This window comes from Ornithorhynchus anatinus, chromosome 11 (genome assembly GCF_004115215.2).
Source record: "Ornithorhynchus anatinus isolate Pmale09 chromosome 11, mOrnAna1.pri.v4, whole genome shotgun sequence".
Lineage (NCBI taxonomy): Eukaryota > Metazoa > Chordata > Mammalia > Monotremata > Ornithorhynchidae > Ornithorhynchus > Ornithorhynchus anatinus.
This window is the reverse complement of record NC_041738.1, coordinates 54,424,480-54,449,432: the sequence shown is the minus strand read 5'-3', so window position 1 is coordinate 54,449,432 and position 24,953 is coordinate 54,424,480. Positions and strand designations below refer to the sequence as shown.

At 54.7% G+C, this 24,953-nt stretch overlaps 1 protein-coding gene across 1 annotated transcript; it reads right to left on the bottom strand.

Annotated features, from left to right (window-relative positions):
- Positions 1–3,254: 3,254 nt before the first annotated feature.
- Positions 3,255–21,881, bottom strand: TMPRSS13 (transmembrane serine protease 13). The gene is made up of 13 exons (XM_029076106.1): positions 21,771–21,881; positions 13,630–13,672; positions 12,748–12,858; positions 12,009–12,131; positions 10,900–11,029; positions 9,657–9,749; positions 8,869–8,912; positions 8,381–8,543; positions 7,966–8,138; positions 7,286–7,384; positions 6,144–6,286; positions 5,883–6,035; positions 3,255–5,281 (listed from the first exon to the last, which is right to left on the bottom strand). Exons 1-13 carry the CDS (start codon positions 21,879–21,881, stop codon positions 5,255–5,257), a joined length of 1,413 nt encoding a protein of 470 aa, XP_028931939.1. The 3' UTR covers positions 3,255–5,254.
- Positions 21,882–24,953: the final 3,072 nt, after the last annotated feature.

Here is a 24,953-nt window from a genome sequence, read left to right as displayed (position 1 = left end):
CTGCCCATCTTCCAGAATAGAACTGGAAGCCATTCATCTGGGCTGACTGGGGGCTGGGCTAAGTGTGGTCCCGATTGGAGGTGGTGAAGTGGATGGGACCCTCTCCCCGACCCCCACAGGCATCTACATAACATGATTCATAAAGTTTTAAAACATGTATTAATCACTCCCATCAGGGGCCTCGCTATCACTCCCATATGAGGAACAGAGGCCAAATAATTTCCCTGGAATCACTCAGCGAACCCAGGCCTGTCCTTAGCTGCCTTCTTCCTGAGCCCTGAACCCCAGTGGGGAATGCTGGGTCTCCCTTAGACTGAGGCTAAATGATGAACCCTAGAATGCTGGATCTGGAGGTCATCTCGTCCTACCCCCTACCTCCAGCAGATAAAGTAACACAAAGCCAAAAAAACACTTTCCACCTAGAATCCTCCCTCTGGGGACATATTCATGGAGACATATGACTGAAAACCTCTGAACAGAAAACTCCAGGAAAGCTGGACTGAGGCAGGAGGGTGAGGGCTGTGGGGAGGTAAGGGGCGGTGAGGTGGTGATCTTAGAGAGTGGATGGGAGTAAGGAGAGAGATGAAGCAAACTCTTCCCCCACCCCATCAAGCTCCCACACCCCAAATGTAGGAAAGGGAGGGTACCTTGGCCCATTCCTGAGCCTAAAGATTCCTGCCCTGAACAGCAAGTGGATTGGAGCCAGGGATGCAGGCCAAGGAGGGAGGAAGGGGTGGGTGGACAACTTCTCCCAGGGTCAGACAGCTGCAGTGCACTCTCTGGTCTCTTTAGTTCTTTCTTTCTCTCGCTGGTCTCCTGCTCTCCCTATCACTACTGTCACAGGAGGACAAGAGATTTATATTCCAGCTCCTATTATTTCCCAGCTGGAATGAGGCAAGTTATTTCCTGTTCCCTGTGGTTCTCCATGTCTGCAGAGGATGGGGTAAGAGAGAATAGACTTCAGCTCCAGCTGGAGGGACAGTGGTCAGACATGAGGAAGAACCAAGCCCCACTATTCTGTGGGCCTCTATGGCTTTGGCATGTCAAATCTGCCTCTAGTACCACCCTCCTAGTGATGTCGCTTTTGCGGTCACCAATCCCCAGAAGCCTTGCCCCTGTAAACTCCGCCCAAGGGCTTGGCCTCCCAGGAATGTCCCTGGCCTGCTGGCAGTAGTCCAATCCAGGGGAGGTCTGTCTAGCCCTGAAAAGTAGCTGAAAGAGGCTGGAGAGTCTCTGTAATAATAATAAGCACTGTACTAAACAGTGGTGTAATAATGTTGGTATTTGTTAAGCACTTACTATGTGCAAAGCACTGTTCTATTCGCTGGGGTATACAAGGTAATCAGGTTGTCCCACATGAGGTTCACAATCTTCATCCCCATTTTACAGATGAGGTAACTGAGGCACAGAGAAGTTAAGTGACTTGCCCTCAGCCACACAGCTGAAAAGTGGCAGAGCTGGGATTCGAACCCATGACCTCTGGCTCCCAAGCTCATGCTCTTTCCACTGAGCCACGCTGCTTCTCTGTATCTGGTGTAGATACAAGCAAATTGGGTGGACACAGTCCCTGTCTCATGTGGGTCTCACAGTCTCTTTGCTGTGTCCGTCTCTTTGACAGAGACAAATAGACAAAGCTGTCTTTTTGGAGGATGAGGTATTGATTGGCCTCAGGTAACAACAATAAGTGCAGTACTTGTTAAACATCTACCATGTGCTGAGCACTATACTAAGTGCTGAAGTAGATGCAAGATCATCAGGTCGGACACAGTCCCTGTCCCACGCAAGGAGTACAATCTATGTAGGAGGAAGAATAGATGGTTAATTCACATTTTCAGATGAGAAATCCGAGGCTTAGAACAGATAAGTGAATTGCTCAAAGTCACACAGCAGGCAGGTAGCAGGGGCAGAATAAGAACCTAGGTGTCCTGACTCTGAGCCCGTTGGGGGCAGGGATTGTCTTTGTTGCTGAATTGTACTTTCAAAGCACTTACTACAGCGCTCTGCATATAGCAAGCACTCAAAAACGATGGAATAATAATAATAATGATGGTATTTGTTAAGCGCTTACTATGTGCTACTGGGATAGATATAAGGTAATCGGGTTATCCCACGTGGGGCTCACAGTCTTAATCCCCATTTTACAGATGAGGTAACTGAGGCACTGAGAAATTAAGTGACTTGCCCAAAGTCACACAGTCGACAAGTGAAAGAGCTGGAATTAGAACCCACGACCTCTGACTCCCAAGCCCGTGTCTTTCCACTAAGCCACGCTGCTTCATTCATTCATTCAATGAATGAATGACTCTCAGGTCCTTACTTTTTCCGCCTGGCCCTGTTGCTTCTCTGACTGGATCAGCATGCCTCCCCCACCCCCTGCTACTGGCCTGGGGTGAGGCTAGAGCTTGGAGATGCAGGCTGGGGTCCAGGGGGAGAGTGCAGGGCCCTATGGGTGAAACGCAATGGGGGAGACTCCCAGCTGGAATAAATGATGGATGAGCCTCTACACTGAAGTCTTGAGAGCAAATAATGCAAGGAGGGGAATTGGTCACCATGCTGATCAGGGTGCTGTTAGGGCTGAGCTCACAGCACCACTCACTCTCTCTCATCCCTCCCCTCAGCTGAGAGCCATTTGTGAATACAAACACATGCAGTTGAACAGTTAGTCACATAGGATTACACACAGGCAGAGACACATAGAAACACACACAGCAGGTGTACACGCAACAACACATAGGAACACACACATGCAGGTGTACGCACCGAGACACAGGAACATATACACATGCAGGTGTACATGCAGAGACACATGGAACAGGGTGGCCGTGTGGCCTAGTGTGGCCTGGGAGTCAGAGGACCTGGGTTCTAATCTCTGTCCTTCATTTTCCTGCTGGGTGACCTCGGGCAAGTCATTTAACTTCTCTGTGCCTCAGTTTTCTCAAATGTAAAATGGAGATTCAATACTTGAACTCCTTCCTTTTTAGACTAAGAGCCCCATGTAGAACAGGGACTGGGTCCAACCTGATTAACTTGTATCTACTCTAGTGCTTAGAACAGTAAGGCCACAGTAAGCACTTAACAAATCTCATTTGTTAAGATTACAGCTACAGATGCACTCCCCAATACACAGAATACTTGCATCTTTCAGGGAATCCCCTGCCCCTCACTTCCCCTTCCTGGGGGTGGTGGAGAGGGGGAAGGAGGGATTTGCTGGGAGAAGGCAGTGGGTGAGGGTTGCTGTCCTGCTAGAACAGTGGTTCAGATGGCCAATCACGTTTATTCATCCGGGGAAGACTGTAAACTCATTATAGGCAGGGAACATGTCTTCTCATTCTCTTATAGTATACTCCACAAGGGCTTAGTACGTTCTCTGCACATAGTAAGTGCTCAAATAAATACCACTGAATGATTGATTGATTGAAGTTGGATATGCAGGATGCACATCCAGAGGATGCAATCACTGCCCGGCAAGAGAGATGTGGCAGATTGCTGAGGAAATGCTGAAACATGAAATGGTCCCCCACAGTTCCTCTCCTCTCCCCGTCCCTTCCGCCACTTTGCCAAGTTCAGAGCCCCAGGGAGGGGCTTGTTAGAGAAGACCCTCCTCTTGAGGAAAGCAACAGGTTCCTGCTGCCCAGCTTTCTCTCCCAGGCTCTGGATCGGGAGAAGTCTTTGGGACAGGGCCAGTGGGATGGGCTGTGGGGATGGGGCTGGCTCAGTGGTCCAGGGGAAGGTGGGGATGGTGGGTCAGGGGGAAGGAGGAAGAGGCGTGGCTCCAGGCCAATAGCTGAGGCAGTGGGAACAGAATGAGCATGGAGGGGGGATCTCCGTGGCACTGCCAAGGTAACATGAGCCAAGGGCAAAGCAATGAGGACAAAGCTACTTATCATTGATAGGATGCCACACTCTGGGGCCGAAAGGTCAAATGAGAGTTGGAGAGAGGGGCCTCCAGGGTGGCAGGGCGGGGTTGGGGGCACCAGATACTGTTCATTCATCTCCACCGGGGCCTCAGAGTCTTTGGGCAAGGGCCAGCCCTGCAGTCACGGCTCTCCAGGGCCCCAAGCGCAGAGGGCGTCCCCTGTCTTGCGGGAGGGTCTGGCAGGGTGGGGACAAGGGGCAGTGGGGGCAGAGTGCCGGGCTTGCTGAAATGGCACCATCAAAGCAGAGTCATTGTCAAACTCCCACTGGCACTGTCCGCCCTGACCACGAGTCTGCAAGGCACATCGCCTGGCCAAGAGGGTCTGAGGTGGCCGCCAGCGGCGCTGGGGATGGGGCTCTTGGTGCCCGGTGCCGATTCTCCAGATGAACAGATCCAGGACAACCAGATCCCAGCTGGACTTGCAAGTGCCCTTCTGGGGGGCTGACTCTCCGGAGCTGTGTCGGACCCCATCCTGGGTTCAAGGGTCGTTACCATCTGGACACCGGTCAGACTAGGAGTTCCTCCAGATGGTGAGGGGACAAGGCATCGGGGTCCAGCAGGGCTCATCTCTTCTGTCATCTCCTGGCTTGGCCCTAGAACAGACCTCCCTACTGGAGGTCTGGCGGGGAACCAGGGGTGGGGGGTAATCTGCAGCGCGGAGTTGGGGGCCTGGAGACCCTACATCCCATGGCTGGATCGGGTCTCATTACTAGGGCCTGGGGTTCCCCAGGTTGCCTGGGCCAGTGCAATCGCTAGACCATCCTCCCTGAGTACTGAACAAAAATTCCTCATGGCCTGGGGCTGGGCAGCGGGAGTTGGGCAGCTGGGATGGAGGTGTGGGGCTGGCAATGTCTGAGACATCAGCTGTTGAGACTACGAGGAAGGGCCTAGGAGGGGAAGGATATTTCGGCTGTGCTCAGCCAGTTAGCGAAATGGGAATAGTCCCTCTTGCCCACTCGCCTCAGAGCTGAGCCCCAGGGTGGGTCTGGTCCAGTGAAGGGAGGGCAATGTCCTCTGCTCCACCTGCTGGCTTTGGCAAGGGTCCTGGGGGTGTGGTGGAGTGTGTGAGCAACACGGGGTCCCGTCCCCAGGACCAGCAGGGTCCCAGTCTGAATGCTGTCCTGACTCTGATGAGGCATATGGGCACACACACAGGTGTGAGCACATACAGGGGTCGGGGGGGGGGGGTGAGCAAGGACACTTCAGAGAAGCAGCTGGTGGTCTCCTGACATCTCTGCCCCCCATCCCCATTCCCCAGGAAACCCTGCAAACAAGCTGGTAGCTTCACCTCCAGAAGTCTTCTCATTCGGGGCTGTAGGTGGCACACAGGGCCTCCGCTCAGACCTTCCCGGACCTCGCTTCCTTCTGGAGAGGAGCGGGGATGCGTGTTAGCAGGAAACAGGCAGGGCAGTAGACTGGTATGGGAACCGCTGCCAGCCCCGCCCTGACCCCTAGTCCCGGGATCAATGCCCATACCTAGCCTCAGTCTCATCTATCCTCCTGCCACTTCCTGCCACCGACGCTCCTCCCCACTTCCTAGAGGAAGAGATGGAGGCCTAGAGAGGTTAAGTGACTTGCCTAAAGACACGCTGTGGTGGTTGGGAGGACTCCAACTCCTGTCTCCCCACACCCCTAGGAGTTAGGGCTGCTTTCCCCTCCGTCGGCCCCCGACTCACCCATGAATAGGTTGGGTCCCCAGTATGGGGACCCCAAGCCAACTCAGAATTTGGGTTATATGACTGTGGACTAAGGGGGCTTTCCCTGCTAGGGGAGGCTCAGGATGGGGCCTTCTATGTCCGCCACGAAGGATGAATGTCCTTCACTGCTGGCACCCTAAAGAACCGAACTCCAATCTCCCCAGTCCAGGGTCCTTTGTGCTCTTGCAACAAGGCCTGGGGCTGTGGATGCCTCCAGGTTCCACCCCCCCCACCCCACCACCCCTCCATTTGCTTCCAGCCCTTCATACCTCCATTTTGCTGTATATCCAGTCCAGCACCTCGGTCACCTTGGTGTAGACGCCAGGCTTGTTCTTCTGCCCGCAGCCAGTGCCCCAGCTGGTGACACCCGTGAGGTACCAGTGGTTGTTGGCCTCACACACCAGGGGTCCTCCGCTGTCGCCCTGGGGAGAGGCTGGGAGTCATCAGATCGGGGCACCCTGGGCCCCAAGAGATGGTGGTCCCCCACTTGCTGCCCATCCCTTGCCTCAGGGCCACCTGCTTGTCCTCACCTGACATGAGTCTCTCCCTCCGCGGAGGTCGCCGGCACACATCATGCGGGGCGTCAGGTAGCCGTCGTACACGGAGTAGTCGTTGCATTGGTGGAAGGCGATGAGCCCCACCTGCACTTCTCGCAGGTATGGTGATGTCTTCTCTGCAGGGACAGGGGCATCCGGGCGCACTTTAGGGGACACTCACTCCCCCAGGGACCCTGCTCTGGACCCAGAGATGGTCTTCTCCTGGCCAACGTTTCCCAGGGTCAGATGAATTGGCACAGACTTGGACTCCCGCAGAGATACAGACACATGGTGGCTGAGACGTACACTTGCAGAGACCCAAAATCGCCCCATGTGGAACAGGAACCGTGTCTGATCTGCTGGTGTTGTATCTACCCCAGCGCTTAGCATACACCTTGGCTCGTGCACAACAAACAGCACAATTCTCATTCTTATTATTATTCCGCCGACCCTCAAAAAGATACCCTAATGGAAACACTCTCACAGACACATTAGCGAAGACACACACTCGCAGAATCACACACTAGCAAAGATGCGCAATCACAAAAACAGACACTCGAGGAGATCTACATTAGCAGAGACATTCACAGAGACATACATTAGTGGAGTACACATTAGTAGAGACGTACATTAGTTGGCTGGGGTGGAATTTGTTTTGTCGGGACTACCCTCTCCTAGCTCAAAGGACCCATCTTGCCCCCCCCCCTTCCACTGCCAGCCCCTCCCTGCCCCTCAGTCCCGGGCTCAGTGCCCATTCTAAGCCTCATATATCCTCTTGCCACTTCCTGCCACAAACACTTCTCTCATTTCCTAGAGGGAAAGATGGAGCTCCAGAGGGGTGAAGTGACTTGCCTAAGGAAACACAGCCAATCTGTGGAGGTTGGGAGAACTCCGACACCTGTCTCCCCACACCTCCAGAAGTTAAGGTTGCCTTCCCCCCACCCCCACCCATTGAACAGGTTGGGCCCCAGGCTGGGATGGGCCTCTGCCATACTCCAAAGCTCCTTTTGTTCCTCTGATCCTGGAGCCTTTCCCAGCTGCACTGACTTATCCCCGTCCCTCCTGTGGTTATAGTAGGGCCTGGGAGCTGCCCTCTGTCCTCCCTCAGCCCGTGCCCACCGCCGTCGCCCCCTCACCATCTGTCTCCTTGGTCTTGCCGAAACCGGTGATCCAGCAGGTCTCGTTGCGGCTTAAGGTCTGGCCGTGCATGGGCAAGCAGGCAGGATGCACCTGGGCTGAACGGAGCACGGCTCCGTGCTCAGTCTCCAGCCTCATGGGGTCGGCTGGAGCGTGGGGGAAGGGCCAGCCAGACCCCATCCTTTGGAGAACCGACCCTTCCCGCCTCCATTCTCCCTTCCCTCCCACCCCTCCTCCCTTCTCCCTTTCCTTTCTCTCTCCTCTCTCCTTATTGCTCTCTGAATCCCCCCACCCCGGTCCAAGGGCCCTCTCTGCCCAAGCAGCACAGGGGTCTTCAGCCCCCAGGTGAGACAGAGACCCAGGCTGGGGGTCATGGGTTTGGATCCCTGGCCCCTGACTCATCCAATATCCCAGTGCCAACCCCTCCCAGTTCACCTTGCCTCAGTTTCTTCCTCCTCTCCCGAAGGGCCGTAATTGCCCTGACTCACCCCCACCCCCCTCAGGCGGGGCACGGCAGGCTGAGAGGGTAATTAGAGGGCAGGGCACCACCGGGAGGCTGCCCGAACAGCTGAGCAAAACCGAGCGGGGAACCGGGGGCAGTGCCTAGAGGTCCCCTATAACCGGACTCCCCGCAGGGGTCCCCTGGGCCTACACCTGGCCGGGACGACTGCCCACTCACCCGATAGGGGTAGGGGCTTGGTCAGTCTCATCAGGGCGATGTCATAGTCGTCATGCTCATCAGAGTAGTTGCTGTTGATGATGATCTGGGAGACGCTGGCGGCTTCCGGCAGCTGCAGCAGGTTGTTGGTGCCCGCGTACACCTTCCAGCCCTCGAGGATCTTCTCCCGGGTCCTTTGAGAGACGTCAAGAGCAGAGGGACCCAGCCCCTGTCCCAAAATGTCGCCCTGGGCCCGAGCCCGGAGGCGGGGGGTGGAGGGATGGGGGACGGATGAGGTGACCTCTCGAATTGTAACCACAGCTTTCCCAGCCTCGCCCCGGCCCCTCCCCAGCCACCCCCTCCAACCCACTCTCACCACCGGCCTAAGGCTAACCACAATCCCCCTCGCCGCCCTGGCTGCGGTCCAGTAACTTACACGAAGAAGCAGTGAGCTGCGGTCAGCACCCACTGGGAGTCAATGAGGGTGCCGCCGCAGATGTGCGTGGGACCGTAGTGGAGGCTGACCTGCCAGGGCCACTTGTTCTCGGGGGCCAGGGCCCCCCCGACGATTCGACCCGTGATGGCCCGCATACCACAGTCTGGATGGGAGAGAACAAAAATGGGTAACTCCATCCAACTCCCTCTCGTCACCCACCACCTCCCCTCTGCAGGGTTGGGTTTGGTGGGGGGCGAGGCAGAGACAGTACCCACCTCCCAGGGACACCAACTGCCCTAAGCCTGTCAGCCCTGGGGTGCTACCCTCCCCCTCCTCACATTCCCCCTCCCAAGCAAGATGTGCAGAGACCAAGCTTGGGGGCCCCCAAAATGGGGGCTACTTCTCCCCTACTCCAACCCTCCAGCTCCCCAACCCAAAATCCTCCCATCCCTCGGATCCAAAGTTGAAAGGTCAAAGAATCTTCTCACTTGTGCAACGGAGAGAGACGAAACGTTGGGAGGGGCAGTCAGACCTAGGGGAGGTGAAAGTTCAGAGTTGGGAAAGGGAAATCATAATGGGACTTGGGGGGGGGAGGAGAGGGGAGGGACACTCAGGGGACACAGCAACCCCCAGGCCACTGGGTGGTCCCAAAGAGAACCGGCCCACTCCTCATGCCCTGGGTAAGTTCCCTTCACATGTTGGGCACCCCCCAGGGTCAGGGACCCAGACTCTTCTCCGCTTGGAGCCTTGAAGGTGCTTGTTGTTGATTAAGCCCAAGTCAGCCGTTGACTTGTATCACCCAGACAAGTTGACACATAGGGGGTGTGCACGGGTAACGGTGTTTGTTGAAAAAAGGCAAGAAAGGCATTTCATGTGAGGAGGCGATAGCGTGAGAGAAATCACAGATTGTGGATCTGTAACTATCCTATCTTTCATGTCTATATCCACTGTTTGACTGTGAGCCCCTTGGGGAAGGCACTAGGTCTACCAGCTCTTGTATACTCTCCCAAGCACCCAGTACATTGTTGGTGCTCAATAAATACTCCTGATATGATTGAGGTGGGACAGAGAGCAGGCTTACTTGACCACCATGTAGGGGCATGAGTCAGAGGAGGATGAAGCTAGGAAGCGAATGAGGGTGTGTTTGGTGTGGGGCGAGGGCTTCAGGGACGGGTCTGGGGTCTCCCCTGATGAGAGCCGCGGTAGGTCACTGAGTGGGTCAGGGTCAAGTCATCACTTACTGATCCCCACCCTTGCCCAGTGCCCCTCTGCCTACCTGTTGATGCTTGCCTGGATGGAGCCGCGGAATTCTGAGACCGAGAAACTCTCCCCTAACCCTTTCCTGATGACCTCGTCCGTGTGGAAGGCACTGCAGGTAGCAGAGGGGCAGCAGAGTTAAGAAATGTCCCCCAAGTCTTGGGGCTCCTTCCTGCCAACCTGACCTCATGACGTTCAGGTCCGCAGGAAAGTGCTTCATTGCCTCTCCTCTAGCTGTCCCCACTCTGCAGATGGAGAGACTGAAGCCCAGACTGGCTGGAGCTTGTCCCGTAGCAACAGTGACCTGAGAGCCCATCACCCCAGGGGTCTGCCATTCCAAATCCTCACTCTGGAAGGAACTCTGAAAGGCATATTGTCCACCCTTCTAAACTTCTTGGTCAAAGATGCTATTCTCCTGCCATTCCTACCATACCATTCATGACCTATGACCCCATAACCTCCCTCAGTGATGCATTCGGCTGCCTCTACCTCCTAAAGGTCAGATGACCTTGTCTAAGGTCTTCCCCAATCTCCTCCTGCCCTCTAAATAAGAGAGACCCAGAAAGAGACAGAGAGACAGAGAGAGAGCCATTCAGAAGAAATACTCTGAGCCTCGGTTACCTCATCTGTAAAATGGGGATTAACACTATGAGCCCCAGGTGGCACATGGGCTGGGTCCAACCCGATTTGCTTGTATCTACCCTAGTGCTTAGTACAGGGCCTGGCACATAGTAAACACTTAACAAATACCATTAAAAAATACTCTCACCCTCCTCCTCCGTGTAGGTGGAACCTACACTTGACCCTGCCTTCCCATTAGGCAGCAATTCTCAAATATTCTTGCTTGGTTTATCCATGTTGTGGTTTATTTGCAGTAGATTGCCCAGTGACTACAAACCCATCTTGCTTCTATGTTCACTCACACTGGGCACCCCCAGCCCTCAACAGTAACCACCAAAATACATCTGTTTTATTGTTATATTGTACTCTCTCAAGAGCTTAGTACAGTACTCTGCACATGGTAAGCACTCAATAAATATGATTGATTGATTGATTGATCCCGACTGTCAGATTGTCCCGACTGTCAGCACTGTGCCCATCACCCCTGCTCTGCCTTATCTGTTGCTTTGCATTATCTGTACCATCGCTTCCCTCCACCAGGGCAAGGATTTGAGGATTGAGGGCCCCCGGGCAGGTCTCCTTTTCCAGTGATCTCTGACTGGAGCTGGGCAGAGCTAGACCGAGGACCACGAGAGAGTTACCTCTGAAACCCCAGCTGCTGGCATGTCTTGGTGGAATAAGTACTGTTCCAGCCATCGCTGCAGACGGGAAGCCACTGCTGCTGAGTCCCGGAATAGACCTTGAGCAGGGACTGGTCCCAGTCAAACCTCACTGTGGACACAATTGGGAGGGTGGGGGATGGAAGTTGCTGGGGTTGAATGGTGAGCACGAGCCCCATGGCCACAGCCAGCCGTGGACACCAGGACGGGCGTAACCTTCCCATTATATTAAATTCCAGAGATCAAAGGGCTTCCTGCTAATTCCCGCTACCCGCAGCCTCAGCTTTCCGCCCCAGGCATCTGAAGGGGGACAGGTCCTGGTTGACAGGGCCAGGGCACCGCCAGGACTCAGACTCTGAATTCCCAGGCCTGGGCCCATATAAGAGACGCTGGAGGCCCAGAGCTGGCAAAACAGGTCATGGAGAAACATGGCAGCAAGGGGCTAGTGGCACCAAGAGACTCTAGGGGTTTGGGGGTGATAGGGGGACCCCTGGATCTCTTGTCCAAGTATGGTCAAATGCTCCTTTGCACACATGCTATGCATAGAGATGAACAGGCATTCTTGTACTTGAGCACACACCTTACATGTACTCACCCATGCACATAGGTGAGCTTGCAGACACACCCATCCATATGCACTCATGCGAGGACATAGTTGAGCATGCCGGCATACCCTCCACGTGTACACATTCAAAACTGCGTGCACAGAGTTGAGCATGCAGACCCAAATACCAACTACAGTGTTCCACACGCAGTAAGCCCTCATTAAATACTATTGATGATGATGACCCATTTGCACAGATGCATGGTTATAGTTGAGCATACAGACACAGCTGTCCACATGCACATAAGCATACTCATAATTGAGCAAACGCACTTCCATATATACACATGAATGCATATAGTTGAGCACCCTGACAGACGCATATCAGCACCCACCATGGACTCATAAGCACCCAGGAGGGCACAGATCATGCACTCCCCTGCCCACATCCACAGTGATGTGCATCCAAAGGTCCTCATCCTTATGCCCCTCCCTGCCCCCACTGGCTCCTGCCCACCGCCCACCCAGTCCACGAGGGTCCCCGTACCACAGCCCAGCTCATCACTCCCGAGCTTGCAGTCCACCACCCCGTCGCAGCGCCGGGCACTCTTGCTGCAGCTCTCGACCGGCTCGTGGTAGTGGATCCCCGTTTGGCCCCTCCAGAAGTGGACTGGAAGAGGAGGGGACCCCAGTCACCACCTTGGCCATGTGGTCCCTGCATGCACTGGTCACCTGGGGCTTTGGGGGTTACAGGGCTCCCTTTGCAGACCTTAGATCCCCCTCAGTCTCCATGGAAAGGAGTCTGGAGTCCCCAGGGAACGACCGGGTAATTGTCGCACTCATATCTGTCAGGAAAACCCTGGCTGGCCTCGGGGCCTCCTTCACAGGGCCCCTGACTGTCCCTACCATGAAGCCGTGCTCCTCCCCATGCCCTCCCACCCCTCTGCGGCCAGGCCTGAAGAAGCTTGGGACCACCTATTCACTGCGCCCCCCACACCGGGCTTCCCCCCACCTCAGAGGGGGTCCTCCTTCCCCGGGGTTGCAGGTAGGTGGGGAGAACTCTGCCAGAATGGGGCTGGGGGAGCTGAGCTCTGATTCTGCCTCTGGAGAGGTTTACCATGCCAGACCTAGTCTCTCCATCTGAAGGAGGGGCTGAGTCTCAGCGAGAGGCCTCCTGGGCGCTCAGTGTGGGAAGGAGGAGGGGCAGGGGAGACTCTTGGCTCAGGGTCCCTTTGCAACCCATGCCCTTCCCAGGTTGACCGGCCAGCACCGGGGATGAAGCTTACACAGGAGGATGAGGGCCAGGACCAGGCCGATGAGCACGACGATGCTGCCAATGAGGGTCAGCCGCCTCCGGCTCCCTTGCCATGTGATCTTGGGCACGGACAAGGTGACACCTAGGAGTGGGCGGGCAATGGGGGTGAGTGAGACCCTTGGGGCAGGGGCAGAGGAGGAAGAGGGAGACAAGGCTGGCCCAGTCGGACTCTCATCAGGACCCCCGACTCCTCCAGAACAGGATCTGTCTCCCCTCATTTGGGGGACAAGCTGTTTCCAGGACAAAGCCCCTCGTAGTCTGCCCTTTCCCCAGTTTCCAAGGGACTTTTGGTAGGGGGAGTGTCTTCCCAGGGAGAGGGGAGGTTTAGGCAGTTCCACCCTGGGCAATATGAGAAACGGATGGCCAAGTGCAAAGATCATGGACCTGGGAATCAAAGGACCTGGGTTCTAATTCTAGATCTGCCACTTCCCTCTGTGTGATCTTGGATGAGGCACTCGTCTGCTCTCTGCCTCTGTTTCCTCATCTGTAAAATGGTGATTCAATGCCTGTTCTCTCTCCTACTTTGATTGTGAGCTTCATTTGGAACAGGGACTCTATCTTACCTGATTAGCTACCCCAGTGCTCAGTAAAGAACTTGGCACAAAGTAAGGACTTAACAAATAACTAATATAACAATAATAATAATAATGATATTTCAGGGGGCTGAAATCAAGGAAGTTGAAATGCCCCCAGACTCACTCATCCCTCTTTCCCCTCCCCATCCCCAAGCAGGTTACTGGAACAGAGAAGGTTCTCAGCTCTGACCAATTCCCCACCCCTGGGAGACCCCAGCTCCGGCCAGACCCTCACATCCCGCCAACTCCCGCATCCCATCCCTCCTGCTCTGTCTCACCTGAGCTCACTGGGGCGGCCCGGGCTGTAGGGGGCGGGGCATTCTGGAAAAGAAGGGGGAGAAGGAGAGTCACTAAGGCTGCTTCACTGCCCTGTGTACCCCTCAATCCCTCCCTGCGAGGAGGGGGTCTTTCCGGGATACATGACGGTGCCACACCTTCTCCTTGCCCCATCCCCACCGACCCCAGCCCTCGAACCCAATCAGGAATCTGAAATCAATTAGTTGGGAGGGACCTCAGTGTCTCTGGCCTCCAGCATCTTTTCTTCAGGGCCCCAGAGGTGTCTCCGTGGGTAGATGTGAGTCCAACTTTCCAGACCAGGCTGGCTCCTGCCCCAATTCCTGGGGGTGCCAGACCCAGGCTGTGGGAAAGGCTAGGTAGAGGTGGAGGGGAACCCTGGACCTTAGGGATGCCACAGAAGCTGCTGAGTCTATACCCATCCTGCCTCGCTCCCGCCTACTGATGCTGGGGCTGCCTGATGGGGTGATGGGATGACAGAGGGTTCAAAGATGGGGGTGACAGCAGGGCAATTGCAAGGGCGGGAAAGTGGCATGCTGTCTGTCCTTGGAAAAGCCCTTTAACCTCTCAGAGCCTCCAGTTCCCCCTGGCCCATGGGACTCCCTCTCCCCATTGTTGGGGACAATGGAGCCAGGCCAGGCAGCTTGGTGGGGGAAATCACCGTTCCCCCACTTTGGATGGGAACTCCAGGGAATCTCTAGGAGCCGGGAGCCTGGAGACACTGTCCCCATCACCCCAGAAGCTGGAAATCCAAGGCACACCAACCCCATCACCTTTAGGCATGAGGAAGCCCATGGACCCCAGCCCCATCAACCCTAGGAGCTGGGAAACCCATGGGCATAGGTGCCATTACCTCCAGGAGCTGGGATTCCCAAGGCATGAGTTCCAGCACTCTCCCACCACCCCAAGATGGTGGGAATGCCAGGGGTACCTGCTCCTATTTCCCCCAAGAGCCAGGAGCCCCAAGCACCGGCCCCCCATTGCCTCAGGAGCTGGCTGTTAGCCTGAGTCTGGTCCTGGAGCCATGGCCCAGCTGGGGTTGGGGTGGGGTCACTTGAGGTCGCGTGCGGCCTGCCCAGGATTTTGCCGATGAATCGGCTGCTGATCCGTCCACCTGTCCGCAGCCACGCCGCACGCTCCCTGCCAGCTTGGCTCCAGGGATGGGACAGGTGGCAACCAGTGGGGCCGGGCCGGGCTGGGGCCGGGCCAGGGCTGGAACTGGGTGGTTTGGTGAGACACAGGGTGATTGTGTCCTGGGCCCCACCTCATCCGCCTGCCCCAAAGTGCCTGCTGTTTCCAGTTGCTTCCCCCTCCTTCCCTCCTCCCTCCCCAGCCAGCCAGTGAAGGGGGCAACGGCTGAGGTGTTGGGCTCTGGAGCGCCCCCTCTGGGCAGGTCAGAACTGAGCCTACTGGAAGTGGGAGCGACCTTTGGCCCTATGGCCCCCAACCCCCTAAATCCTTCTCAATCAAGGACTGTTTGGGGAACTGTTGTAGCTGAGTTGGCCGGGCCTAAGGGTCAAGGGGCAGGAAGAAGGGATCCAGAGAGGTCATCAAGCCCATCTCCCTGCCCAAAGGGTCACGCTTAAACCGGGCAGAAGGGACTCATTCCTGAGTTTGCATACCCCACCCCTTCTTTTTCCTGCAGCCACCTGTTCCTGAGTCTAGCAACTTTCCATTGGGAAGTCCTTCTTGATGTCTAACCTACTGCTCTCCTGCTGTGGAATAAACCTATCTTGCCTCTTTATGCCCTTAGCTGGGTGAGGGAAAGCTGACAAGTTTCAGTCTTCTTGCTTAAGACCCCCAGCCCCTAACCACTCCACCACAGCCCACCACAAAAAGCCATTTCAATTCCCTCCCTGATTCCAGGACCAATCATATCGGAAAGTCATGAGGTCTGGAGGTGGGAGCAGGTGAGGCCCACCCAGGGATGAGCGGTTGCAGGTAGGCGAGTGCATTCAGGACACAAACTCTTGGGTCCTCTCTGCAACCCACCACAACCTAGCCACACCCAAAAAACCCAGTCTAGCCCTGTCCAAGAGGGCACAACAGAGCTAGAGAAAAGGTTGAGGTGTGACCTTGAGAGGCCAGGACCCGGGGCTGCAGAGGGGACGGGGAAAGGGGAAGACCTGGGGCCCTGGGATTGGGGCTGGCCAGAAGAGACTCAGTTCCAGGAGAAACTGCTTCCTGGCTCAGGACAGGGATTGGGAGAGCTCAGATGTCCACCCAGGAGCATCCCCCTGTGAGATTGACGATTGGTGTCCCGGGGTCAAGGCGATAATTTTGCCATTCATTGATCCCTCCTGGGAATAGCGGATGTGTTGGGAGAAGGTGTTTTAGCTTTGCTCACATGGACTTCCAGTTGTCCTGGCCTCTCCCTTCACCCAGTGCCCAGGTCAAACCACTGGAGGATGCTCAAGGGGACTCTGGCCCAGAGCTATGCTGCACCATCCTTCCTGTCTCACAAGCCTGTAACCTTGGTGTTATCCTTGACTCCTCTCTCTCTCAATTGACCCACATATTCAATCCATCACTAAATCCTGTCAGTCCAAGCTTCACAACATTGCTAAAATCCACCCCTTCCTCTCTATCTAAACTGCTACATTAATACAATCACTCATCCTATCCCACCTGGATAACTGCATCAGCCTCCTTGCTGACCTCCCAGCCTCCTGTCTCTCCCCACTCCAGTCTATACTTCACTCTGCTACCTGAATCATTTTTCTACGACAACATTCAGGACGTCACCCCACTTCTCAAAAAACTCCAGTGGTTGCCCATCCACCTCCTCACCAAACAAAAACTTCTCACCATTGGTTTTAAAGCCCTCCACTTTCTTGTCCCCTCCTATCTCACTTCAGTACTCTCCTACTTCAACCCGGTCCGCACACTTCGCTCCTCTAATGCTAACCTTCTCACTGTGCCTCGATCTCGCCTATCTCGACACCAACCCCAACCCACATCCTGCCACTTGGCTGAAACGCCCTCCCTTCTAAAATCTGACAGATAGTTCCTCTCCCCCCTTTAAAGCTTTATTGAAGACACATCAACTCCAAGAGGCCTTCCCGGGCTGAGCACCCCCTTTCCTCTTCTCCCACTCTCTTCTGCATCATTCTGACTTGCTCTCTTTGTTCTTCCCCCTTCCCAGCCCCAAAGCACTCATGAACATAGCTGTAATTTATTTATTTGTTTTAACATCTATATCTCCCGCTCTAGGTGTAAGCTCATTACAGGCAGGGAATGCACCTGTTTATTGCTGTATTGTACTCTCCCAAGCACTTAATACAGTGCTGTGCACAAGTAAGCGCTCAATAAATACGATTAAATGAATTGACTGAATGAATGGACTGGGCAGCACCAAAGTGGACAGAGACCACTTAGCAAGGAGCAAAGGATTGGGCTGCCTAGGAGAGAACATTCCAGGCTGTAGGCAGGGACCCAGGCTGTCCAGGAGAGACTGCTCCAGTCCAGGGGCAGGAACCCAGGTTGCCCAGGAGGGATCATTCTAGGTCAAGGGCAGGGGTCCAGGTTGCCCCAGAGAGACAGTTTCAGACTGTCTGGGAAAGACCAGTTCAGGTTGAGAGCTTTGGGTTGTTGTTGACCCTTCCCAACCACATTTAATGGTCCTGACCATAATGGTACCACCCACCTCAGCAGCCCAGCTAAGCCCCTGACCCGCACCCCAGATGACCCCCTTCAAGAGTCCCCCCTGCTGGCCCTCACTCTCTTCCCTCTTCCTCCATCACCTAAGCCCCCATCTCCATGGTTCTGTTGAACAGGGCTGGGAGACTTCAGAGAGGTGAAGGTTGAAGACCCCAGAGGGTTGAAGGCCAGGGAACTGGGATGACCTCTGGTGAGGAAGAGAGGGCCAGCCAGGGAGGGCAGGGAAATGAGCTAGACTGGGACTGGGCCTTGGTCTGGATTTCCCTGTCAGTTTTGGCTGAGGAATGGGACTCTCTCTTCTTCTGCCTCCTACCAAGGACTTCCAGCTGGAAAGAGTCTCATCCCAGGTGTTGGCAGCTACACAGAGGCAGGAGGCTGGACTCCCTCCAGGAGCCAAGAAGACCGGAGGAGATAGGGAGGAAGTCCCCAACACTGCATGCCCTCAGTAGGGATCGGTGTCCCGGCTCCCCAGCCAGATCCCAAACCCTCCCTTCCTCCCCAGGGGAGGTCTCCTGTGAGCCTCCAGCCCCAAAGTCTGTTCCCACAGGCCAGATCGGCCCCACGGCCACTCACCGGCTGGCTGGCCCGCTCCATGCTGTCTGGGGGGTCCTGCCCCGCTCACCGGGCCAGCTGCTCCATGGGGCACCGGCACCTTCTCCGTTCTGGTGGCGCCGGGAAGGGGGCCGGGCCAACGGCGGGTGGGGCGGGGGAGCCTGCAGGCCGGTCCTTGTGAGGTAATCCCAGGTACAAACAACAGAGCAGAACTAGCCAGACCTGTCCCTCTGCCTCGGCTCCGGATCCCGGGCCATCCCGGTTACTCAGCGAATACCGGGGCAGTGGTGGGGATCACGGGCAGGCTCCTCACGGAGAGCAGGGCCAGGCAGCTCCGGGGTGGGGGAAGGGCAGGGAGGGGCAGGTTGGGGAAGGGGGCACTGGGGAGTCCCCAGAAGGCCCAGAAGAGAGAGGAGGCAAAGGAGGAAACCTTCAATCATATTTATTGAGCATTTACTGTGTGCAGAGCACTGTACTAAGTGCTTGGGAGAGTACAGTACAACAATAAACAGATACATCCCCTGCCCACAAGGAGCCTACAGTCTAAAGGACATGTCTCCTTCCTTTGAGGAGCTGCCAGTTTGATGGGGGATAGGACAGAGTAGGCAGACAAACATCCATTCAGTCATTAGTATTTACTGAGTGCCTATAGTGTGCATGCTGCTTCCGTATAGCCCTAGTGGACAGAGCCCGGGCCTGGAATTCAGAAGGACCTGGGTTCTAATTCTGCCTCTGCACTTGTCTGCTGTGTGATCATAGGCAAGACACTTAACTTCTCTGTGCCTCAGTTACCTCATCTATAACCTCATCTGAAAAATGGGGATTAAGACTTTGAGCCCGGTGTGGGACAGGCACTCTGTCCAACCTTATTAGCTTGTAACTACTCGAGCTCTTAGAACAGTGCTTGGCAGCGTGGCTCAGTGGAAAGAGCCTGGGCTTTGGAGTCAGAGGTCATGGGTTCGACTCCCGGCTCTGCCACTTGTCAGCTGTGTGACTGTGGGCAAGTCACTTAACTTCTCTGGGCCTCAGTTCCCTCATCTGTAAAATGGGGATTAACTTTGAGCCTCACGTGGGACAACCTGATTACCCTGTATCTACCCCAGCACTTGGAACAGTGCCCTGCACATAGTAAGTGCTTAACAAATACCAACATTATTATAGTAAGTGCTTAACAAATACCATAATCATCATCAGTGCTCTACTAGATGCTTGGGAATATACAAAAGACGTGAAAGATGCAGTCCCTGCCCTTCAGGAGCTTACATTCTAATGGAGTCAAGGTGGAAGAAGGGCAGAGAATCATGAACTGTAAACTACCCTGGGACCAGGAGGAAAAATAACAGCAAAAGCATGACTAAATATAGATAGGTTAATAAATTTGATATCACAACAAGGGAAGAAGTGTGGCTTAGTGGAAAGAGCATGGGCTTGGGAGTCAGAGGTCGTGGGTTCTAATCCTGGCTCTGTCCCTTGTCAGCTGAGTGACTTTGGGCAAGTCACTTAATTTCTCTGTGACTCAGTTACCTCATCTGTAAAATGGGGATTAAGACTGTGAACCCCAGGTGGGACAACCTGATTACCTTGTATCTACCCTAGTGCTTAGAACAGTGCTTGGCACATAGTAAGCCCTTAACAAATACACAATTATTATTAGTAATAATAAGGAACAGATTTTTTGTGTGCACAGTGAGGCTGGAATCATGGGTCCTTCACTGGCCTTTTCAGCAGCACATGTACTTGTAGGTGAATTTCACTGCCTGTGGGATCTTCTTCAAAAACCAAGGACAGTTATATGTGTGTGCATGTGTGTATGAGTGTAGTATACATGTGCCTACACAGCATTATGGGTGGCAGTTGAGATGTCCAGAGGCAGTGGAAATTAGTCAAGGAAGGCTTCCTGGAGGAATTGGGCTTTCAGGAGAGCTTTGAGCTGGATTCAAGTGAGTTGGGAGCTCAAGGCTCTACAATGTAAGCTCTTTGTGGGCAGGGAATGTGTCTGTTTATTGCTATATTGTACTCTCCCAAGCATTTAATACAGTATTCTGCACACAGTAAGCACTCAGTAAATATGATTGACAGGCTGGGAAACAGACAAGAAGATATTAAACACAAGGAACAGAGGCAGAGAACAACTCAATCCTCATGAGGACGGGTAGTATGTATACACACACACACAAAAAAAAATCTCAGTGACCAACATGAATGCTTTGGGGAGCTGAAGTGAACAGAATCAGGCAGGGTCAATCTGGGATGATTTCCAGGAGGAGGTGGGTCTTTCCATGGAGTTTCAAAGGAGGCAAAGGATAACCAAAGGGGAACAGGTGGGTTTAGGGTCAGGCAGTGAGGAGGATGAGAGCAGGCGTTCCAGGACAACTGGCAGAGATAGGGCACCCTGTATCTTTGAGGTCTTCAGGGACAAGAGCACAGGGCTTTTTCCAGATCCCGTAGAGGTCAGATTTGGAATGCAGGCCTGGGGAAACAGTCTGGTATTGCAGCAGGAGAGATTTGGGCTTGACAACAGAAAGAACCTCCTGACAGTGGGCATGGGGGACCTTGGAATACGTATCAGAGGAGGCTTGTGGAATCTCCGTCCACAGGGGATAGATCTGATAACCTCTGGAGGGTATGGGCCAATCTCTCTCCTTTCCTTCCCTGCTGTGCAGGTACCCGTCCACCTCCCTAGGCCATCATAGAGAGGAGCTGCAGCACCCTCTGCCCCTACCAAGAGATCACGGAGGTCTAGTCATTTGGTCCAATCCCCTGTCTCTAAATCGGAGGATCCCCAGGCAGCTAGATGGCTCGTTTTCATTGACGTTCTTTTCGGCTTCCCAGCTTCTCACCTTGGATGCCCACGTGGGCGCAACCCGCTAAGCAGAGAGGCACAAGTCAGCTCAGGCTATGATCCCAGGCCCCCTCTGTCACCCCGGCCTCTCTGGGCTCCCCCAAGCCTCTCTCTGCCACACCGAGCCCCTGCCAGAGCACAGCCTTGACCCGTCACCTGCAGCTCTAACCCCTTTGCCTGTCATTCTCCTCCCCCATCCCAGGCTCCTCCCTGCCCAGGCCGTACCCACCCACCACCCCCATGTCAACTCTGACTGCTCCCTTTGTCTCCCTCCCACTCCTCCTCCGCCTCCACTTGAGCCCAAAATAGGACCCAGGGGTCCTGACTCCAGGGCAAGGGCCCCTGCCGTTGCACCAGATCTAGCCTCACCGGCTGGGCCAGGGAGAGAGGGTGGGTGACCACTGCCCCAGAGTGGGCGAGGGTTCAAGCTAGTCAGCTTGGTCATGGCTCACACAGCGGCCTAGTTCTCTTCCTCACCCTGACTTGGGCCACATCCACAATAACCATCACCTGGGGCCCGGCCCACAGAGCCACCACCTGGCTGGGCTGGACCAGGATGCTTTGCTATAGATCTCAGCTCTGACCCACCCCCGACCACACGTCACGAACCGTCTTACCCTTCCCAGACAATGGCACACCCCAAGGGAGAACAAGGCAAAGGAAGATGACTCTCCTCAAAGAACCTCTTCCTTCATCTAGCTCAGTCTCTGGTGGAGAGAAGGGAAGGGGGGGGTGAAAACATGAGGGGCTCAGAGTTGCTGAAAAACCAGTCAGTGAACCTCAAAGAAATCAGGGAGTCCTAAAAGAAATTCTACAGAAATTTACTTCTCATTTCCTCTTCCTCTGGGTTGGGTTCTACCCACTGCCTGATTTCTTCTGAGTTTGATTTCTGAGATATCTCAGGTGGGGACATTGCCAAGGGTCCTGACCCCCACTCTACCCTGTTCCTATCTACAAGAGGGTGGAGCCATGAGGGAAGGAGGCCCTGGTGGTGGGAGGGGGCAGGGGGGCAACGATAGAGGGTGGTCTCCTTCCCTTCCACTAATAGGACTGTGGAACTTCCCAGCTTACCCTGAAGTATTTGTTTTCCTGGGGAGTGAGAGGGTCACTTGCTGTCTCCTTGTTCTTGTTCATGGATGGCTTTAAGGGGAAGGGGTTGACTGCTAGTAAAGCTTGTAGCATCTTGTCTTTTAAAAAAAATGGTATTTTTTTAAGTGTTTCAGTTGTGCATCAGGCACTTTTCTAAGCACGGGAGTAGATACACGTTAATCAGGTCAGCTACAGTCCCTGTCCGACGTGGGATTTACATTCTAAATAGAAGAGAAAACAGGTACTGAATTCCTATTTTGCAGTTGAGGAAACCAAGGCACAGAGAAGTTAAGTGACTTACCCAAGGCCACACAGCAGACAAGTATAGCATGGCTCAGAGAAAAGAGCACGGGCTTGGGAGTCAGAGGTCATGGGTTCTAATCCCGGCTCTGCCACTTATCAGCTGTGTGACTTTGGGCAAGTCACTTAACTTCTCTGTGCCTCAGTTATCTCATCTGTTAAAATGGGGATGAAGACTGTGAGCCCCATGTGGGACAACCTAATTACCTTGCATCTACCCAGAGCTTAGAACAGTGCTTGGCACATAGTAAGCGCTTAACAAATACCAAAATACCAAATTATTAAGTAGCGAAGCTGGGATTGGCACCCAGGTCCTTTGCCTCCCAGGCTCATGCTTTAACCACCAGGCCATGCTGCTTCCCCTTGTAAGTGTTGCCTTAGTTCTCCCTTCTGGGTCTGTCGGTTGCTTTCCCCTCTCCCCCAGCTCAAAGACATCTCAGTTGGGGAGGGAGGGAGGAGGCTGCAGGCATGCATGTTGAGGACCTCTTCCCTGCTGGTCTATGCTGGGTGAGTCCTCCTTTGTCCCCAGGACAACCATGGGACCAGGCAGGAGGAAGCGGGGGACACCAGCCTAGATCTGTGGGTAGGCCTTCTGGGTGAGAGAGTCTCAGAAGCAGGCCAATGGAGCTGCAGCTGGGAATCCCCCTTGGCTCAAGGCTCTGCCAGATGCCTGCCCCCAAATCATCAACATAGCCAGCTCAGGGTCTGTCTCTGCCTTCTGATTTCTCAATTGGACTTTAATTGTTCCAGCAGAGGAGATAAGGAGAGGTAATTGCAGGCAGGTGGGTGGTCCGCTGGGCCCTGGTCCCTGATTGACTCAAAGGCACCTCTGCAAGAAATGCATCAGAATCACTTGTATCCAGGCAGTGTGGCTTCCTGAGGGCCCTGATTTTCTCCCCAACCCTTGCCAGCTCCTCCTGGGAGTTGGGAAATGGGGAAGAGGCTTCTGTTGGCCAAGGCAGAGCTGAGGGGTGGTGTATAGCTGCAGCCTGGGACCCTCGGGACCTCTCTGAAGGAGTGAGAGGGAGTGGCGGGAGATGGGGACTGCCCAGCCCATGGCCAGGCTGGGCCGCGGAGGTTTGGCTTTGCGGGCCAATAGGCAGTATGCTGAGTGTTCAGGATGCCGGGTGTTCAGGTAGCCCTATCAGCCAATGGGGAGTCCGTGTGGGCAGGAATGTGCCAGGCAGGGAGGGAGGCACCCTGGGATACGTGCTGGCCTCTGACCCCAATGTGAGGAATGAAGCCAGGGCCCCTGTTTGTTTTCATGTCACTGCACTGTGTCACCGACAGGCCCCCAGAGCTTTGGGCCTGATGCCCCCAGCCCTCCCCTCTATCCAACCCCAACTAGGGCCTCACCTCCTCCTCCTCACCCTCCAGGGAGCCCTCCCAGATTGATCCATCTTACCTTCATCACCTGGTTCTTCCCAGACGCCCCTGAGCCCTCGAGCTCTATCCCTTTATGTAAATGGATCGGTTCTGGGGTTTTTCAAACCTGGACCACCAGCAGACATTCAAAAGAGGATTGGCACAAGTTGTCCTCACCCTTGAGGCCCAGAATGAACCACTTCTCTCTCATCCTAGTCCAGGCACAGCTCAGACAGGCCCGGGGCTCTGAGGGGCTGGGGGTAGGGAGAGGGGGAGTCACGTGACCTCCATGTGACCCTCGCTGCAGGATCTCCCGTGGCTGGGGCCAGCTGACCAGGGCCGAGGCCTGGTCCTTGGTCCCGAGGGGATGGCAGACAAGGCTACCAAAGTGGAACCTGCCCTGAGTTGGGTATGGAGAGGGAAGCTCAGTTCTGGCCTGGCCATAGTAGTCCCTGGAGGAAGGCAGACCTCCTGTGAGCGGCCCCTGAGGTTGGGGTTCGGGGGGGAGGACAAGGGACTCTGGCCCTGCAGGAGGGAGGGGCAGTGTGGGTGGGGCTTTGGGCATGGCTTAATACAGGGACAGCATCATGGGGTCTGTACCGAAGGGGGTGGGATGGACAGGAGGGGACAGGACAGCTCGTCTCTGAGGAAAGGAGGCAGGTGCTGCCCGCCCGCTCGCAGCTGGGGCCCTGGGGACCAAGCAGAGTTGGCTCAGACTAGACCTGTGTCCCTAGTCCTTGTGCTCGCCCTGCCCACATCCCTCGGCCTCATCCGCACCTCCAGAAGATGTCTCGGAACAGGGAAGTATTTGTCAAGCACTTACTATGTGCCACAGACACTGATCTAAACCCTGGGGTAGATACAAGGTAATCAGGTTGGACACAGTCCCTGTCCTACATGGGGCTCACAGTCTTGGTCCCTATTTTACAGATGAGGTGACTGCAGCACAGAGAAGTTAAGTAAATGTGCCCAAGGTCACACAGCAGACAAGGGCAGAGCCAGGACAAGAACCCTGGTCTTCTGATTCACCAGCGGGTTGACACAAGCCTGCCTACCTCTTCTCTTCACTTAGAACAGTGTTTGGCACATAGTAAGTACTTAACAAATATCATAATTATTATTATTATTCCCTCTCTCGGGATACTCAGTCAACTCAGGGAGAAGAAATGAGGGGGGTTGCCCAACTCAAGAAGGGCAGAGACGGAGAGAGACACAGAGTCAAAGACAGAGATGGAGAGACACAGACAGAGAGATGGTTGTAGAAATAGAAACATGGAGACAATGAGGCATACAGAGATGGAGAAAGGCACAGGAAAAGGGAGACAGAGAGGTAGATCTCTCTGGAGAGATGAAGAGAGATATGCAGTCAAAAAAGATAGGCAGAGTTGGAAAGAAGCACAGAGGTGGAGGCAAGACAGAAAAAAAACAGAGTCAAAGAGACAGAGAGATCAAGAGAAAGAAAAAGAGACAGGGACAGAGTCAGAAAGACGTAATAATAAT

Excerpts from the sequence above, each read along its gene's own strand:
- TMPRSS13 (XM_029076106.1), bottom strand. The coding sequence starts at position 21,881 with ATGCTACAAGCTTTACTAGCAGTCAACCCCTTCCCCTTAAAGCCATCC. Across the intron at positions 8,544-8,868 it reads CGTCTCTCTCCGTTGCACAA|ACTGTGGTATGCGGGCCATC; the intron begins GTGAGAAGATTC and ends TCTCCCATCCAG. Across the intron at positions 6,036-6,143 it reads GAGGGAGAGACTCATGTCAG|GGCGACAGCGGAGGACCCCT; the intron begins GTGAGGACAAGC and ends GCCTCTCCCCAG.